General features: G+C 35.1%; 2 protein-coding genes across 4 annotated transcripts in view; one reads left to right on the plus strand and one right to left on the minus strand.

Annotated features, from left to right (window-relative positions):
- The window catches only part of LOC120329613 (growth hormone secretagogue receptor type 1-like), a 29,521-nt gene extending 20,610 nt beyond the window's left edge, over positions 1-8,911 (plus strand). The window contains exons 1-9 of one of the 2 annotated variants that reach the window (XM_039396323.2): positions 3,313-3,408; positions 3,553-3,690; positions 4,684-4,869; positions 5,427-5,556; positions 6,355-6,483; positions 6,991-7,133; positions 7,540-7,787; positions 8,114-8,252; positions 8,781-8,911. In XM_039396323.2, coding sequence (XP_039252257.2) covers positions 3,599-3,690; positions 4,684-4,869; positions 5,427-5,556; positions 6,355-6,483; positions 6,991-7,133; positions 7,540-7,787; positions 8,114-8,252; positions 8,781-8,898 — 1,185 coding nt within the window. In that variant the 5' untranslated portion in view covers positions 3,313-3,408; positions 3,553-3,598 and the 3' untranslated portion in view covers positions 8,899-8,911. Of the gene's footprint in view, positions 1-3,312; positions 3,409-3,552; positions 3,691-4,683; positions 4,870-5,426; positions 5,557-6,354; positions 6,484-6,990; positions 7,134-7,539; positions 7,788-8,113; positions 8,253-8,780 lie in introns of those variants that run through there. The other variant, XM_078118556.1, reaches the window with a different exon arrangement.
- Positions 8,912-11,949: 3,038 nt separating this feature from the next.
- Positions 11,950-16,774, minus strand: LOC120329948 (cartilage intermediate layer protein 2-like). 2 transcript variants are annotated; one of them, XM_078118793.1, is made up of 4 exons: positions 16,583-16,774; positions 15,641-15,702; positions 13,153-13,286; positions 11,950-13,073 (listed from the first exon to the last, which is right to left on the minus strand). In XM_078118793.1, exons 2-4 carry the CDS (start codon positions 15,645-15,647, stop codon positions 12,876-12,878), a joined length of 339 nt encoding a protein of 112 aa, XP_077974919.1. In that variant the 5' UTR covers positions 15,648-15,702; positions 16,583-16,774; the 3' UTR covers positions 11,950-12,875. The 2 variants fall into 2 exon arrangements, 1 of the variants encoding a protein (XP_077974919.1); XR_013479694.1 differs by lacking the exons at positions 15,641-15,702; positions 16,583-16,774 and adding an exon at positions 15,557-15,568.
- Between the last annotated feature and the right edge of the window lie 372 nt (positions 16,775-17,146).

Raw genomic sequence — 17,146 nt, forward strand, 5'->3', positions numbered from 1 at the left:
ATTATTTTCGATGCCACCTTGGTATTCGATCACACTTGCTTAACTCAATCGTACACCAAAGCGCAGTGTTTAGGGAATGCGTATCTCATAAAGACATTGTCATAGTATAATCCTATAAGATTTTCGTTTTCAATACTTATACGATATCCTTGCCTACATTTTATATTAATCCACTAGCGAAAAAATGACTTTTTTAGAATCTCGCGATCCAAGGTTATTTATATGCTAAAAAACTAAATGTAGTACTTTAATGGCTGCAAAATTAAAGGACCAATATAAAGCAATTATTTTCACATAATATTTTCCCCAAAATTACCTCAAAGTGAGGAAGCTGCACTTGTTTTTAAAACCGTGGCGTAAATTTACTCAAGCAGAATAAGTGCTGCCATTTCTTACGCAGTGATACTTTTCACAACACTTCAAAGCAATGTGAAATGAACAATAACATTTACTAAAAAAATGAAATTATTATTTTTTAGGTTTCTGTTACAAAAATAAGCGACCTAAAATTTTGTTCAGGTGACCCAGTTTTGGGTCGCGATCCATAGATTGGGGAAACACTGCGCTTATATGTGTTGACAAATGAATTATTGATTTACCATTACTCAGCGCTATTTTACAAATTGCTATTTAATATTGTAATTTGCGCAATTGATTGGGTGTCTGCGAGACTGTCTACTTATTCTTATTCTATGCATTTGTGTCGGTGGATCTGTATGCATAAAATACAAGGATGCTATAACAAGATTAAAGATACCTAAAAAAATAATTCAATAGTCTTTCTGCAAACTAACACAAATGTATTTCTGTATTGATGTATTTGTCTTGTGTGCAGGAAGATTCTTGAATTTCTTAGATAATATTGTAATAACTTAGAAAACATAAAACGCAAAAAATTCCACTTTATTATTACATTTTTGTAATCACGATTAACGCATAATACTCGGCACGAGGAAATATGACGTAGTTTGTCAATAATACATACACGATTTTAAAAATATTATTTAAAAATAAATAAACGTGTATACAGCAATCACGCAGGCATTTTAATTTTGTGCGATTTTGAAGTAAAGACATAAGTATATCTGCTATGAAAAAAATCCCCATTGAGATTCAATTCGCGCGCTTGAAGCTTTGTTAATAATTCGAATACAAATTACGCGATTATTAGAAACTTAAACTTTATTAATTTGTGTTATCGATTGGGTTTCTACGAGACTAACTACATCTCCGTATTTTATGCTTTTGCGCCGATGCATGTAATGCAAGGATGCTGTAGCAAGAGTGAAGATAATAAGTGCATGCATTCTGTATGTATGTCTGAAGAAGTCTGGCGTCGGTCTGACCAAACGTTACAGGAATATTTGTATAAGTATGCTGCAAGACTATTGAATCATCTATGTTTATTATTTATGTTCACGCAAAGAAATTGCTTCCAACTGCACTATAGGTGAATTAAATAGGTGAATTAAATTTGTGTGCCGAATTAGCGGGCGATTCCATGATAGGTTAAAGCTAAGGGAAGTGACGTGAAACACTAACTTAGGAATCGTTGCTGTTATGCTGCATAATCACAATATATGAGTCAAGATGGCTGCTGTGTACATAACAGGATAGGATGGGATTTCCATATTTATCCAGAAGGAGAGCAAAGCCGATAAGACGACTTAATCATTTGACGAACCGAGCCCTCTCGTCCGGTTATCAGTTCATGTCAGGTATGGAATTAGTTAGCCAGTTATTTGCTTTTAAAGAAATATTCTTGATGGAAAAGGAAGCTGTAACCGACCAGCGGTCATGTGAACCATCCTACTGTGCACAAATGCGGAAATTAGTTGCAGTGTTTATAATTTAGATATTTAGATTTTTATAGGTGAAATGTTATTTCTGACTCATTTAGTTATTTTTGTAAAAAAAAAAAAAAAGCGCATGCTTTTCATATAAAGTGAATATTGTTTGGAATTTGATGGTATGAATAAATAGTGTTAGCTCACAGTTGTTAGAGTTAAATAGAGAGAGCTGAGGGGGCGCAATGGATCGGGAACTACATGAGATTTGAGATCGATGTTCACCATCTCACAATAGCTATAATGAATATGATAGACTGAGACTCAGAGTCATATTTTATTTTTCACTTGAGCATTCAAACTAATTCAACATTAATAAAAAATATAGAAATGGCAGGAGTTGTGACGAACTGAGGGCTTTGTCATGGAGTCTACAACACCTGGGAAAACTCTTTTTTTTTTTCAAAATATATAGCAGCTACTGACAATAGCGGTGTTTGCTTGATTAGAATCTTGTTGAAAGCGAAGTTGTTTAACGGTCAGTACATTAAAATATTGCACTATATCAGTTGTTTCAAAACTGTACATGTACTCCGAGTGGTTCGTTTCGAATATTTAAAGGGTACATTAAATTCTTTCCGTCAGGTAATACCGAAAAGAGCAATCTTAGTTAGCAATTAGTTTTACAGTTTATATTTTAAAAGTGGAAGACTCGCCAGGAGAACAGTTAACTCTAATTTTACTAATACTATATAAGCGGACACTAATTAGGCACCACAGCCTCTCTAAGTTCAAAGGTTTAGGTAATAGGAAATTATAAATTAATTGCCATCTTTTATCGAGTATTTTGGATTATCAGATAGTTTTGCGAAACAAAATGGTTATTAATTGGGATATTTTGTCGGAAAGGTCGTTTTATGAACTTGAGGTTCAATTTAATAGGCAGAAAATGACGGTTAAAATTAGGTTTTACTGCTTGCATTTGGGTGCTCCCGAAGTATGCGAACCAAGATGGCGGACATCGGAACGTAACATGGGTAACAGGTTAGGGTTAGGCGATAATTTTTTTCCAATTTTCCTTATTTTAGTCCTATTATCAGTTCGAATACGAGCCAAGAGCCTCTCGTAGTATTTATACTAAAAATTATGGCCTAACCCTAACCTAGTACACATATTACATTCCGATGTCCGCCATCTTAATTCGCATACTTCGGGAGCCCCTGCATTTGTCTTGTAGATTCTAGAGCAGTGGTTCTCAAACTTTATAAGCTATTTAGAATTTGTCAAGTCTCACGTCCCACCTCAAAAATAACTAGCTGACAATAAGCTACAAGTAACAGATAGTAAAGCAAAAATCTTTTTTATTCAAAAACACGTTGAAAATACGTGGATGGAACGTAAATATCTAAAATAATTAATTTAGAATGGTATTTCTGAAATGTTAGGTTTTAGTTTAGCTTTTGTCTTACAGTTTTGAGTAATTGTAGTAATGAAAGGTTATGCTTTCAGCGTATGCTTCTTTTTAGGCAGTTCTGATAAGTGGACATATGGCGCGGCGTAATTGTCGTTATTTGCACAATTTCACCCTGAAATTGGCTTCAGACAAGATATGAAAGACAGGGTGAGGGCTTTTGGTTTTCGTGTTCATATAATTAAGCATTGCTCTCATGTTTTTGTTGGAAAGACTATGATCTTTCTGTTCCCGCATTGCCTATACAATTTTATACGGAATTTGAAATGAAAGTATTTTTATTTTTCCACACAGATTATTATTTATAAAATGAAATGATTAGGAATAGAACTTAAATAACATGGCGGATGCGATTTCAACGTTACAGAAGATAGAGAATTATTCAATATATATCACAACGGCAGAACCGCTTGGATATTCTGGCAACGGGAGGTGAGAATTTCTATTTTTGCAGCACTTTAGTTGCAATTTGGGGAATTGCAGGGTAATTAATTGGTACCCCCACAAGGCACAAGGTTTGGGGCGTAACGTTGCTCGGGGCTCCCATAAAACCGCTCCGTGGCCACCTGAGACATTGATTTGGGTGACAAGGGTTGAGTTTGAGAAACCCTGCTCGAAAGTAGTTTTTAAGTAAAGAACTATAATATATTCTGCTTAAACTTAATCAGTAGAGGATACGCGAGACTAACTCCCAATCTTTCCGCAATGCCTTTGCGTTAATGGATTCGTATATGTGCATATTGCAACGATGCTGTAGCAGACCTTAATATGCAATTTAAGAGTCCTGCTCATCCAGTTATTGTTGTAAACTGCTTGTCTGAGGAAGTCTGATTTTGGTCAGACAAACAGTTACAGAAATACATTTATGTTAGTATGCAGCAAGACTCTTGAATTGCATAGTATGGTCTAATTTATTTCTGCTACACCATTCTTGCATTATAATAATTAGTCTATCAGTTGGGGTTAGGCAAGACTAACCTTTCCTTGCTCTATGCCTTTGTGGAAGTGGATCCGTATGCGTGTAACGCAAGGATGCTGTAGCAGAAATACATGGCCATACTATGCAATGCAAGAGTCCTGCTGCACACTAACACAAGTTATTTTCATTTATGTGGCGCTCCAGAAGTGTGTGCACCAATATGGAGGTAACTTAGTTTGTTCGCCTATTTTACATAAATTTGTATGAAGGGACTGAAACCTATGGGCAGGGTGTATATTCACTTGGCTAACACAGACAGTCCTGACCTCGTAATAAAAATAAAATGAGGAAAATCGGAATAAAATTATGGTCTAACCCTAACCTGGTACACATACTACGGAAGTACCATTTGTGTGGAGCAGGACTCTTGAACTGCATAATATTCTACTTTACATTTATTCATCACATTCTAGGTAATATTTTTAATTTAATCTATTTATTTCCAGCCAACACGGAACAGTACCAACAATGATGCCGAATCTAACAGCTTCAACATCGAGAGAGGAAATGTTGTTACCATTTGATGACGTCACAGTGACGATTGTGGCGATTATTTTGTTATTTTTTCTCGTTTTTGGATTCGTCGGAAATTTACTGACTTTATTGGTTATCGTTACGTCGAGAAAATTGAGGTGGGTTTCACGTATAGAATGTGGATAAATGATATATAGTGTACAAACTTAAGTTATGGCTACGGATTCGTACGTAAGGTTTACATATATTGTATTCGTATTTGTTGTATTGTTAAAAGACTTACTAATATTCCTTAGTTTTTTATTATAACTATATAGTAGAACCCACTCTTATAATATAGGGTGTCCATGAAGCCTTAAATTTTTTAAAGTTGCGAAGGGAATTTATTTGTTTCGGCCCTCACAGATATATTGAAAGAAGTCAAAATATTTAAACAACAAACCTGGTTAAGATATATTTAGAACTGTCTTCATAACAAAATTGAAATTGTAAAAGGACTTTATGGACACCCTGTACAATATTATAATAACTTTTATGCATATAGTGAGGGAGAAATAATGAGTTCCAAATAGGAAAATAGGAATTCAACGAAAAGGATTGGGAACCACCGGATCAGGATCTACTCTAGGCCCAATGAAAATTCCACGCCCATTTAAAAATTCTTTAGACTCACTTGTAGCTTGTGACTGCATCCCAATTATAATTCATTTTTTAGAAATGTCTTCAACCTGTTTATTTTGAGTCTCTGCGTCTCAGATTTAATTTCTTCATTGATAAGTTGGATCAATCTATACAGAAGAACATGGGGATTTAATGTATTTGCATTACCAGATTTCTTCTGCGTGGTAAGTATTTATTAAATATTAGGTATAATATGGCAACGGCCAAGGCGATTTACCTTTTTGTGAATGGCGCGTAACAATTTCATTGACGTAGTATGGACTATATTTCCATCGGACGCCAAAATTGCACTAGTAACGTCAATGTATATAATGTCAGTAGAAGAATTTGGAATGAATTTTTTCACTGAAGCTTATGACCAAAGCATAATCCCCAAAGGCATCTTCGAAACTAGCTGGAGTGTTCACGAATTACTTAATTTTTGACGGCGCAATGGACTAGCGGTGAAAGCGCAAAAATAAATGTTGTCGAAGGTTGAACACATCTCGTGTTCAAGTACCATGTCAGATTCTAACTTTTATAATTAAACATTTGGTCGTTTATCAGTTGACCTCAAATGAGAAGTCGGTGTCGGCACAAACTTCCCCCCAAGTTTTACATTTCTAGTCCTAGGGTCATCAATACTGTCAAAATAAAAATTAAAATTCTACCTACTTCGTCAATAAAACACCAATCTCTTCCTATAATGTATTATATATATATACAGGATGTCCATAAAGTTCCTTTATTTTAATTTTCAATTTTGTTATGAAGTCAGTCTCAACCAGGTTTGTTGTTTTTTAATCAGTATTTTTACTTCATTTAATACATCTGCGAGGGCGAAAACAATGTATGGTATTGTTAAATTCTCTTTGTAATTTAAAAAAGTTATAGGACTCTATTATAGAGACCCTATATATCATTGATTTTGTCTCGCTGTAATTTCAATTTCTACAAATAACAACCTCCTCAAACTATTGCAGTTATACTGGGGAGCAGATATATGGACCTCGTATGTTACAGCCCAACATATTATGAGTTTCGCAATTCTTCGATTACTTTCCGTTTGGAAACCAGTCCTCTTCAGCAAAATAAAATCGTGGCACGCAAACGTGAGTCAAATTTTCATTAGAATAATAACAGTTTTTCTCCCTATAAGTTCTGCAAACAATACGCTTCCTCATTCAGTACAAATTTCTGAAAGTGTCATTTTTGATAACTTGTTATTTAATTCTCAGTTTACCTTGAATAAAACTAACCAAGCGACAACGCATTTAGACTGTTTGAAATGAGAATTTATTATTAAAAACTGTAGGTAGGAAACGGTAGGTTAACCGAATATCATGAAAAATACCGACCAAATGTCATGAAATAGACGAATATCATAAAATAACGAATAATATGAAATACCCGAATATCACGAAATACCCGAATGTCATAAAATACCCGAATATCATAAAATAACGGAATATATTAAATTGTCCGAATATCATAAAATGAAATTTGATTAATTATCAAGTAATACCTGCCATGTATAATGCGTTATGACAAAATTGATATGCGTTTTTTGCTAAAAGCCTAATATCCCACTTTGTTATAATAATTCGTCTTTATTTTAGGTATGGATCGCCTCAATCTGGTTTATCGCGTTTCTCAGTGGTTTCATCCCGTTTGCCTTATTCAGTGGAGCAAGGATCAGGGACAGGAGTGATCGTTCGTCCCCAGTTTCAAGATGGCCGGCATGTACACAAAATGAAGAATGGTAAGCGTAAACTTCTTTCTATTTTCACCTAGAATGAGCCCAATATACAAACTCAGCGATTCAAAATTAATATCCGTCAATCTGGAAACAAATAAGTGGCTAACTTATCCGATACCCGACGTGAATAGGTAACCTGACGACAGGCTGTGATTTGCCATTTGATTAAGCCGTCTTATCGGCTTTCCTCTCCCCCCGGGATTATCCTTCTTTCACCTTTGGTATATTTTTCACGGCTTTTTATTTTTCGTTTCCTGACCAAATTCTATAAGTATTTATTCTCTTTTTTCCTCTTTTATTTATCCTCATCTTTTTTTTTTATCTTTGATTCCGACGTATTCTCAATTTCCATATTTCACTTTATTTCTATTTCTTAGCTTCGCTATTGAATACCAAACTCTTTTCACAGGTTACCGCAATACTCTTTGTACACACAGTACGGCTACCCAATCTTTTTCTACGTCCCACTTGTTGCAATCGCTTTAGTTTCCTCAGCTATTGGAGTAGTCATGGTACGACGAACTGCCCCACAATCGAAACATGGGAACGATACAAGAGATCAGAAAACAGTGAAAAGAAAACAGAAAGAAAAACAAGCAATCATGCAACTTGCGTTAATTGTAGGATCGTTTATGTTTGGATACATTCCTTTTACAGGTAATTGACAATGTTGCATTATGAGGGTAAATATATTATAAACAGAAGAGTGAAGCTCAAATAAACGGACAAAAATCTCAAAACGCGTAGTACGGATACGCTTAAAGTGAAAATGCCTATTTCAGCCAAAAAAAAATTCGTTTTCTTGTAGTAGTTTCCTTGCATGGAAAAATCACATGTTTGTTTTGTAACGAAAACGGGCCACGAAAAATAAAATATTGAGATCCATGGCCTAAGAGCCCGGTGCTTGAATGCATCAGTATTATCCTTCGGTTCAAATGTCGGCAAGATTCATGATTATATTTTTTTTAACTTCTCTGTTTCAGTTTTTGAGTTCTACACCATCAACTCGACAGATAAGAGTTTCCGTGGATGGAAAATAGACTGGACGTTCGGAACTGCACAATATATGTGTTTGAGATTATCTGAATGTTTGAATCCAATCTTCTATAACTTAGCTTCGACGTAAGTCAATTTATTTATATAAATAGAATATATCTGTTTGATACTTTTAACTGAGTATCTTGAAATCGGAATGTTCCACTAGTCCTGTGCTCTCACTTCCGGCAGCACATTCGTAATCCACCTGTACGTCGGTACTGTAACTAACCTACATTACTCCGCCCTAAAAATAAAAATTGCGACAATTTGGGCAAGTGTGGGAGAAGTGGGCCGGTATAGGGCGAGTGAGAAATTTTTGAGAAACGCTTATAATCCTATATATATGAGATGGATTTGTCCAATACTTATAATCGATCGAGTGTCAAAATTGTTGTGTTTCTGTTAGGGTTAGGGTAGGGACAAGCAAAGCAGATTGCGCTGGAAAATTTTAAATCATTCCTAATCCGAACTGAATAATTATTAATTCCTAATTTGAAAACGTGGCGGTGGTGTTTTTCTCAAATCGCGCATATTTGCATCAGTGACAGGATCTTTGTACAAAATATCTCAAATTTGAACTATATTTATCAATCTCTATTTTATTTTTTACAGCAAAATGCGCAGGGAAACAAAATCATTCCTGAAAAGATTCAAATGCAATATCGTTGATTCTACATCGAATTCAAGCAGCAGAGCTTCTTCACATTCACACACTGGATTAGAACTATGAATAGAGCGAGATACGAAAGTTCTTTTTTAAGTATAAGGTGTTCAAATGTAATCAAGGAAAACGGAACATCTAATATTGTTCCGAAAAGTCCGGTAGCTGTATCGGAACTTTATCGTTGGCGAAGATGATAATTGGAAAAAGGTGTTTGAAAATCATAGAATACAGGAGTTCTTGAATCTTCACTCTTCAAATGGACTACCAAGTTTTTACAGCCTGGATGATATTTCAACCACTCATTTGACCAGAAATACAAGCACATGACTGGATAATATACAGGGACAGGCGCTTTGGAACATCGTACGCAATAACTTGCTATTATCCAGCATACGTTACATTCGTATTTTTTTGTATGAGGCGTTAAAATGTAACTAAAGATAACAACACTTCTAATATTGTTCTAATATTGAGAAGTTCATGAGCTGATTCGAAACTTTACTCGTTGGCAACAATAGTTGCTTAGTAAAAGGTGTTTAAGTTAATTATAGAAGACAGAAGTTCTTCAATTGAGCAGTCTCGCAGCTGCCTGGAAAACACTAAGCTGTCAGACAATTACGGAGTGCAACATGTATCTGATTGTTGCAATAAAGAACTAGCCGGAATGCTCAGAAATTTCCTGACGGCTCACGGATGTCACCTATCTGTTTCACAATTATTCAAGGTAGCGTGTCAGAAAGAACGTATGACATGTAAGCTCCAAAATACGATAATAGAAAAAGCTCGTTAAGATAAAGGTGCAACATTCCTAACCAGTATGCACAACCGCCGCCAGATGTACTCATGATTAGATATATAGAGCGCAGTCGGTGATAGCAAAACGACGCCTATGACAATTTGCCGACACGGCGATTGTTCATTTCCAATCGAATAATAATTAAATTATTCAAATATCTTCACCCTTGAAATACCCAATATATTTTCAATCATATTATACACAAAATGCCTCACTTGGACAGGAAGACGTGCGTCCATCACCTTTTGACTTTGTTAAACTAAATCTGTGATCATAGAGGTGGGCCCATGTAGCGTGAAGTAAGTGTTTAGCTGTATACAAGGATTTTTATCAAATGTTCAATAATCAATACTAAAACCTCATTCTAAGTGATTGAAGTGTAAATATATTTGTTTTAGTGTTCAGCACGACTCTTGAATCGTTTAAAATAGTTATCTTTACTCTTGCTACAGCATACTTACATTGTACGTATACGGATCTTGTACGTATACGGATTAAGAGAAAATAAAAGAGAGGCTTTTCTAGGAGTCTTATTATCTCAAGAACCTTGCTGGCCAAAGTCAAATGAAATGTTACAGTGATACATTTTTGTTAGTTGACGGCAAGACTGTTTAACGTATTCAATAGAAGTTAGAAAATTGAAGCGCAATAAATTTTTAGGTGATTTAAGAGTCTTGCTGCACACTAAAACATATATATATATTTCTGTAACGCTCCGTTTGACTAATTAATTGTTCATGTATGCGGAAGTCTGATATTGGCCCGATAAATATTTACAGAAATGTATTTGTGTAAGTGAATCCCCTAGGATAGTTATCTTTACTCTTGCTACATCATTCCTTCAATATATGCATACGGATCCGCCGGCACAAATACATAGAAAAGGATTGGTTGTTAGTAAAAACTTTTTTATTTCTCTTATTTAAACGCAGTTTCAACGCTTAGGTGCGCTAAGGATTTGGTTTCTGCGAGATTACCTATTATTCTTTTATGCTTTTGTAGCAAAGGCAAATAAATATTGATCAATAATTTAGATTTGAAAAGTTAGAAATGAACATGGATTAGAGAATTCACAAATATGAACATATTGCAAGTACTAATGATTTGGTTTCTGCGAAACTAACTACTTATCCCTCTTCTATGCTTTGTACCTGTGGTCTGTATTCATATATTGCAAGAATGATGTGGAAAGAGTAAAGAGAAGTATTCTAAGTAATTCAAGAGTCTTGCTGCACAGTAGCGCAAATATATTTCTGTAACGTTTTGTCTGAACAAGATCAGGCATCCTCAGACATACATATTTCAACTATCACTCAGACCTTGGTCAGACGAAACGTTACAGAAATATAATTCTGTTAGTGTGCAGCAAGACTCTTGAATCACCTTTGAAGCGTAGTGTAGCGTTATGATCATTATTTATCATCCGATATTCAGGTTATTTAAAAACATCAGGTTTTGTAAAATATTATTTTTTTGAATTCATAAATATATTTATTTTGAAGTGCAATTCAATTTGTTTTTTAAATAAAATTATGAGAAAAAAGTGTGCATTTTTAAATTAACTTATTTAGACAATCCAGTAAGAGGTAGAATTTGTACTACTATGTCACTATGTTTCTGAAAGATCATTTTTAGGGGGTTTTGAGTGTGTGATGGTCGGCCTTGCGTTCGTATTGGCGGTTTGGTGATTACAATGCGAACATAGTTCGATCCCACAGACATTTGATCATCTCCAAGAGCGTACAATAAAATGCCCATTTCCCCCATCTTAGAGCAATTTACCGTCATTCCCACTTTGTGTGAAATTTCCCTCCTTTTAGTGAAATTTCTCCTACATACACTCAAAAATGCATATTTTCCTTATCTTAGAGCAATTTCCCCTCTTTCCCGCATTTCATAACATTTCCCGCTTATTAGTAAATTTTCCCGTCATACCCGTTTCCCGCATTTCAGGGCCTTAAAAAGCGGGAAACGGGAACGACGGGTAATGCACTAAAAAGCGGGAACTGCGGGAACGACGGGAAATAGTCAATTTCAAATTGCGGGAACTACAGGAAATTTCACAAAAAGCGGGAATGACGGGAAGTTGCTTTAATGTTTAATGTTAATGTTGCCCAAATTTTATTTTTTTGGGGGGTTTATGTGCATTTTTTTTTCGTATAAGAATGTCATACGACGCTTTTGATCCAAACAAGGCTGGATAAAAGCAGCTACGGATATCTAACATTATCTTGAAATATATCAGTACATGCTTACTTTGCTATCGAAGGTATCCGGGATATACAAGCGCGCATGTTCTTCTATCTCGGTTGGTTTATTTGGTGAAAGGAATATTATTAACTGGCCAGGAAAAATCAGTTTTTATTAAATCGTTCAAGAATAGAGTAAAATGGTGTTGGTAAAGGCGTAAGAAATTAGTCCTCACTGCAAATGCCACAAATGTGCATTTGAAAAAAAAGTTGAAAATTTTGGGGAGAAGACATGGTTTCACAATTGCTACGCCCATAATCATCTCGTTCTCATTTGCCTACAGTTGACAGAGCTTCGTCGTGTGAGACCCACATACCAGAAAATAAAAATTTTCTAACCAACATTTAAATGTATTAGAACAACAAATATCCGTTTGTTCATAGCTTCTTGTTCGATAAAAAAATTCAAAAGCAATTGGAGACACTTCCATATCTATACACTGGGAATTTGAAAATGAATTACCCACAAAAAAGTAATTTTATACACAAGGACAACATGAACAACAACAAAAACTTAGTTAATATGTTTAAATTGTGTTGAATACATTCGGAAGCAGTGAAATAGTCATATTCATAGGCAAATTGAATTTTTCCATTCAGTGAAAAATAGAATGCAAAAATTAAAGAATAAAATGGAACGTACATTTTATTGGGATAGGGAAGCGCTGTGAACCAAACCTTGTTATTAAACAGCGACATCTAATGGAAATAAATATTACAAAAACTAAATGCAAACAAAATCAAAAATGTTATACCGGGTGTCCATAAAGTCCCTTTATAGTTTTAATTCTGGTATAAAGTCAGTTCTCAATATATCTTAACCAGGTTTGTTGTTTTTAATCAGTAATTGTTCAAGTATTTTTACTTAATACATCTGTGAGTGCCAAAACAATATATAGTATCGATAAATTCTCTTTGCAATTTAAAATGAAATAAGATTTTATGGACACCATAATTAAACATTGTTTTAATTTTTTACGAAAGCAATCTACATAGATTTATCCTCCCAACAATACTTGTAGACCGCTTCCATCGCCACTTGAATTGTCTTCATCTGGGCAGCAATATCTCACCATGTAGTCCTCACATTTCATGCCGTCAGGTTGCAAGTCATTCCAACATGCAAAACCTGTTTCAAGAGATATATCAACCACATTCCCCCCTTCAGTGTAAGGACGACCGTCTGCGAGTTGAACCTGGTGAAAATTTAAGAAAGTAATTAGCATAGAGTTAATATCAAAACTCAATAATATTAAAATACAAATATTTATAAACCTCGATGTGCGTCGGTCTTGTACAAACTCCTCGTGTTGCAACAGCGCGCTCTAGTGTCTCACAATCGCATAAAAGTGAAGGAGTGTCCAGGTTCAGCCAACCAGTCCAGTCCTTCTGTCGACACGGCAGTACAACTATGTAAAAAAAAGAAGTCGCTCAATAACTTTTAAATTGACATTGTTTTTCATTATATAAACAACTCAGCTCACGAAACAAATGATATAATTACAATTTAGCTTTAGTGTTTTTTACCACTTCGACAAAAAAGTTTTAATTAAATTAGACAATATGGATTTTGCTAGCTTGTGCTATCGATTGGGTTTCTACAAAACTTACTACTTCACCGTATTCTATCTTTGTGCGCCGTTGGATCCATATGCATATAATGCAAGGATGCTGTAGCAAGAGTGGAGATGGTTACGTTGTAAACGTACGTTGTTTACAAATTTGTTTTAAGTTTTTCTCTGTATGCAGTGCATCGCGCGCTGCCTTGTAACCGATCATTGTAGACCCTTTATTACCCTTTTTTTCCCTTTGCTTGTAACGTAAATTAGTAATTTTATCTGTTGTCTGGTTCAGCGTTTTCCTTTTGGTCATTTTCGCATCACGTATTCGTTGTGTAAGAGCCGCAGATATTTGTCCGTATTGTGGACTGTTTATTTATTTGTTATATATGGTGACCGTACATTTGAACCCACGTACATTTGAACCCATGTGTATATCCACGGGTTCAATCTACATGCGGGTGCTAAAACCCATGGGTTAGGGTTAGTATGGGTTCAACTATCCGAAAAACAAAAAAAATTCCATAGGTGCAATAGCATACAGGTGCAATTGTCATGGGTTCAAATGTACGTGGGTTCAAATGTAATGGAACCGTTATATATATGTATATATTGTAATTTTCGGAAAACGTTTGGTAAGAAATTGGCCTTTTGTTGTTGATATATACTTGATAATACGTGACAAGATCACTATCTTGGGTGATTCAAGAGTCTTGCTGCACACTAACAGCAATATATTTCTGTTGACTATCTATGTCTGAGGAAGTTTTAGTTTGGTCAGACAAAACCTTGCATAAATATATTTGTGTTAGTTTGCAGAAACACTATTGAATCACTTTCGATAGTTAAGTTCAAATTTTTAAACTAGCGCGCTAGAAACAAAGCCTCAAAATTTTAACTAAAGCTGGAAAAGCAGTGATCGAAAAGTACCAGGAACGGTAGGTTTCATAGCTTTATGTATATATATATAATATACATATGTGCTTTGTATCATTACTCAATTTCATACGAATCAACAGGGCGTGACGACTGCTGGCAGAACCACTTTTTGCTCTGATTTGAGGGGACACTGGATTTTGCTTTGCATTCGCATATGGTTGGGCGGTATATGATCCGAGAGATAGTTTTTTTGTTGAGTCCTAATACTGCACTAAAGTAGGTTTGCCGTAATATGTCATTGTTCGAGTTTTAAGGTACACTATAGATTAGTTTGACACGATGTCCGGCTCTGACTGTACTGCAGTACGGGTGCACCACTATACTTTACTAGTACTCAACCCAACGTGGAAACAAACCGTGGTGCTGTACCTTCAACTTAACATACGTAAGTTAGTCTGTATTCAATTTATATTGTTAAAAAGACTGTTGGAGCAACATTTACACACAACGAGCTTTTTGAAGCAGGTACAAATAGCAACTGCGTGAACTCTGAAATGGCGCGGTAAGGCGAGCGTCTCTCAAATATTAGTGAAAACGTTGCTGACAGCATAGGTCAAAGGTCATGAAAGTTGATAATAGAGTTGGTATTGCATTGCTATTAACGTGAGACTTGAATAGCATAGTCAACACATTTTGAGAAACAGTTAGAAATTCCATTGAAAGAGGAACTCTCTTTAGCAGTGATTCTCAAACGGCGGACATAGGGGGCGTAGACAATTCACTGAGGGGGCGTGAAGCTACTTGAAAATAAATATATATGTTAGATGTAATTTTGCCCGCCTTGTTTTGCATATTTAAGTTCCATCCATGTCTGTTTTTTTGTATTAAAACACGCTTTCGCCTCGTCTGTTATTTGTAACCCGTTGTTATTTAATTATTTTTGAGGCGAGGCGCGAGACTTGACTAGTTAGTGGAGCGGTTTGAAAAGTTTGAGAACTCCAGCCTATAGCTTATGATCCGAACCAGTACCTAATTAAGATGAGCAAACGATCTTTTAAGTATTTTCGATCAGAATTAACACAATTTTTCAAATGAGAAATAGTCTACGTACACAATATTATAGAATATTCTCGTATACGATTTGAATCTATTTCTGCGACCATGTTACGTGAAATCTTTTACTGACTTTTTAAAACATCATACCTACAATAAGTATAAGAAAATACAGTAAGTATACTTACATTCTGGAGTCTGCAATATAATAAATAAAAATGTATTATATAATTACTATTCGGTGACGTCATAAGTGAGTGACGTTATCTTACCTTGCATGGACCGTATTTTTCGAGTTTTCCATTTTTATTTAGTTTCATAAAGCATACGTCATCTAGAATATAAATATTGTGAAATATCATATTTTTAAGATTTCTTAAATGCGCGCAGAAGAAAGTTCGAAACAAGCAGACACAGCTACTGCGTTTTTAAAGTTTTTCGACCAGAACTTTCATTTGAATCTTATTATATAGATTATTGAATGAAAACTTAAAGAAACTCTGTCCAGGGTCTGGACTGTATTGGCGGGCCTCTAGGTCTAGGGTGACGTAGAGACTCGATTGAAAACCAATGGTATATACTGTTGTACAGCAAAATTATGGGTTTTCGAAGTCTTTCTACAACAGCTTCCAGGGCCCAAATTTGACCAAGCTTTGGCTTCGATTATATTAGTGGTTGAAAATAAAACTCCAACTATGGTGCCAAAATCAGTAGTGACTCCGACTCTTTAGGAACGGCAGTCCCGTAGTATGTAAACCAAGATGGCGGACACTGGAACGTAGTATGTGTACCAGGTTAGGGTTTATTCCAATTTTTTTTTCATTTCAGTTTTATTACGAGTTCAGAAATAGCCAAGTAATTCCCGTGGTATTTGTACCTGAAATTATGGCTTAACCCAAACCTGGTACACATAATGGAGTACCCCAGAAACTGGATAGCAACTATATCGAAGCAGTATAATGGTTCAAAATTACAGGCGACTCAAAAAGCATATCTATATAACCTAAACAGAACCTAACTTTTATGCAAAGAATAATAAAATACTGAAACTAGTGAATACAAGAATACACAAACAGAAGTCCAAGTAATGAATAAATGTCTTCATTCTCATAGAAGTAATTGAGACATTTACAAGTTATGTTTTTAGGGTCACAACGTACAAAATCGATGTAGGAACCTACTACCGAATTCGATTGCTAATTCTTTAATCCTACCTTGAAGTTCTTTTCCCGTGATAGCTTCAGTAAATACTGCTGTTAACAGAGCATACAGCAACCAACTCATTTTGACCTTTGTCATTTAAAATGCTCAATTACTCTATGCAGCAAATGCAAATCTTAACATTGCTGACTAAAAATGTTAATTACTGCAGTTACGAACACTATGATACCTTGAAAAAAAATACAATTTACCTTTATTTTTTCTTAAAACCGAAATAACTTGATACAAAACGATTACAAAGTTGGGGATTACATTTGTTGCGAATATTGTTACCGACAATTTTTACTGTAACAAGAGCATTGAAGGATTAAAATAACTGCTAAACACAATTAAATTTTGCGATGTTATTAATTTATAAACGATAACCGGAAATCCTTTAATGATTAACGCTGAGAATGAGCTATTCGCATTTGTCATTGATCTAATTTAACATTATAAATATTCTTAACTTCTATCACCAATGGTGTATACTGTTGTACAGCGAAATTATGGGTTTTCGAAGACTTTCTACAACAGCTTCCAAGGCTCATAATTTGACCAAAGTTTGGCTTCTATTT

This window comes from Styela clava, chromosome 12, assembly GCF_964204865.1.
Source record: "Styela clava chromosome 12, kaStyClav1.hap1.2, whole genome shotgun sequence".
Taxonomy (NCBI): domain Eukaryota; kingdom Metazoa; phylum Chordata; class Ascidiacea; order Stolidobranchia; family Styelidae; genus Styela; species Styela clava.

What these genes read in the sequence shown, in the direction of transcription:
- LOC120329948 (XM_078118793.1), bottom strand. An exon ending in CAAGACCGACGCACATCGAG is followed by an intron (nt 13,074 to 13,152) that starts GTTTATAAATAT and finishes AATTTTCACCAG; the next exon opens with GTTCAACTCGCAGACGGTCG.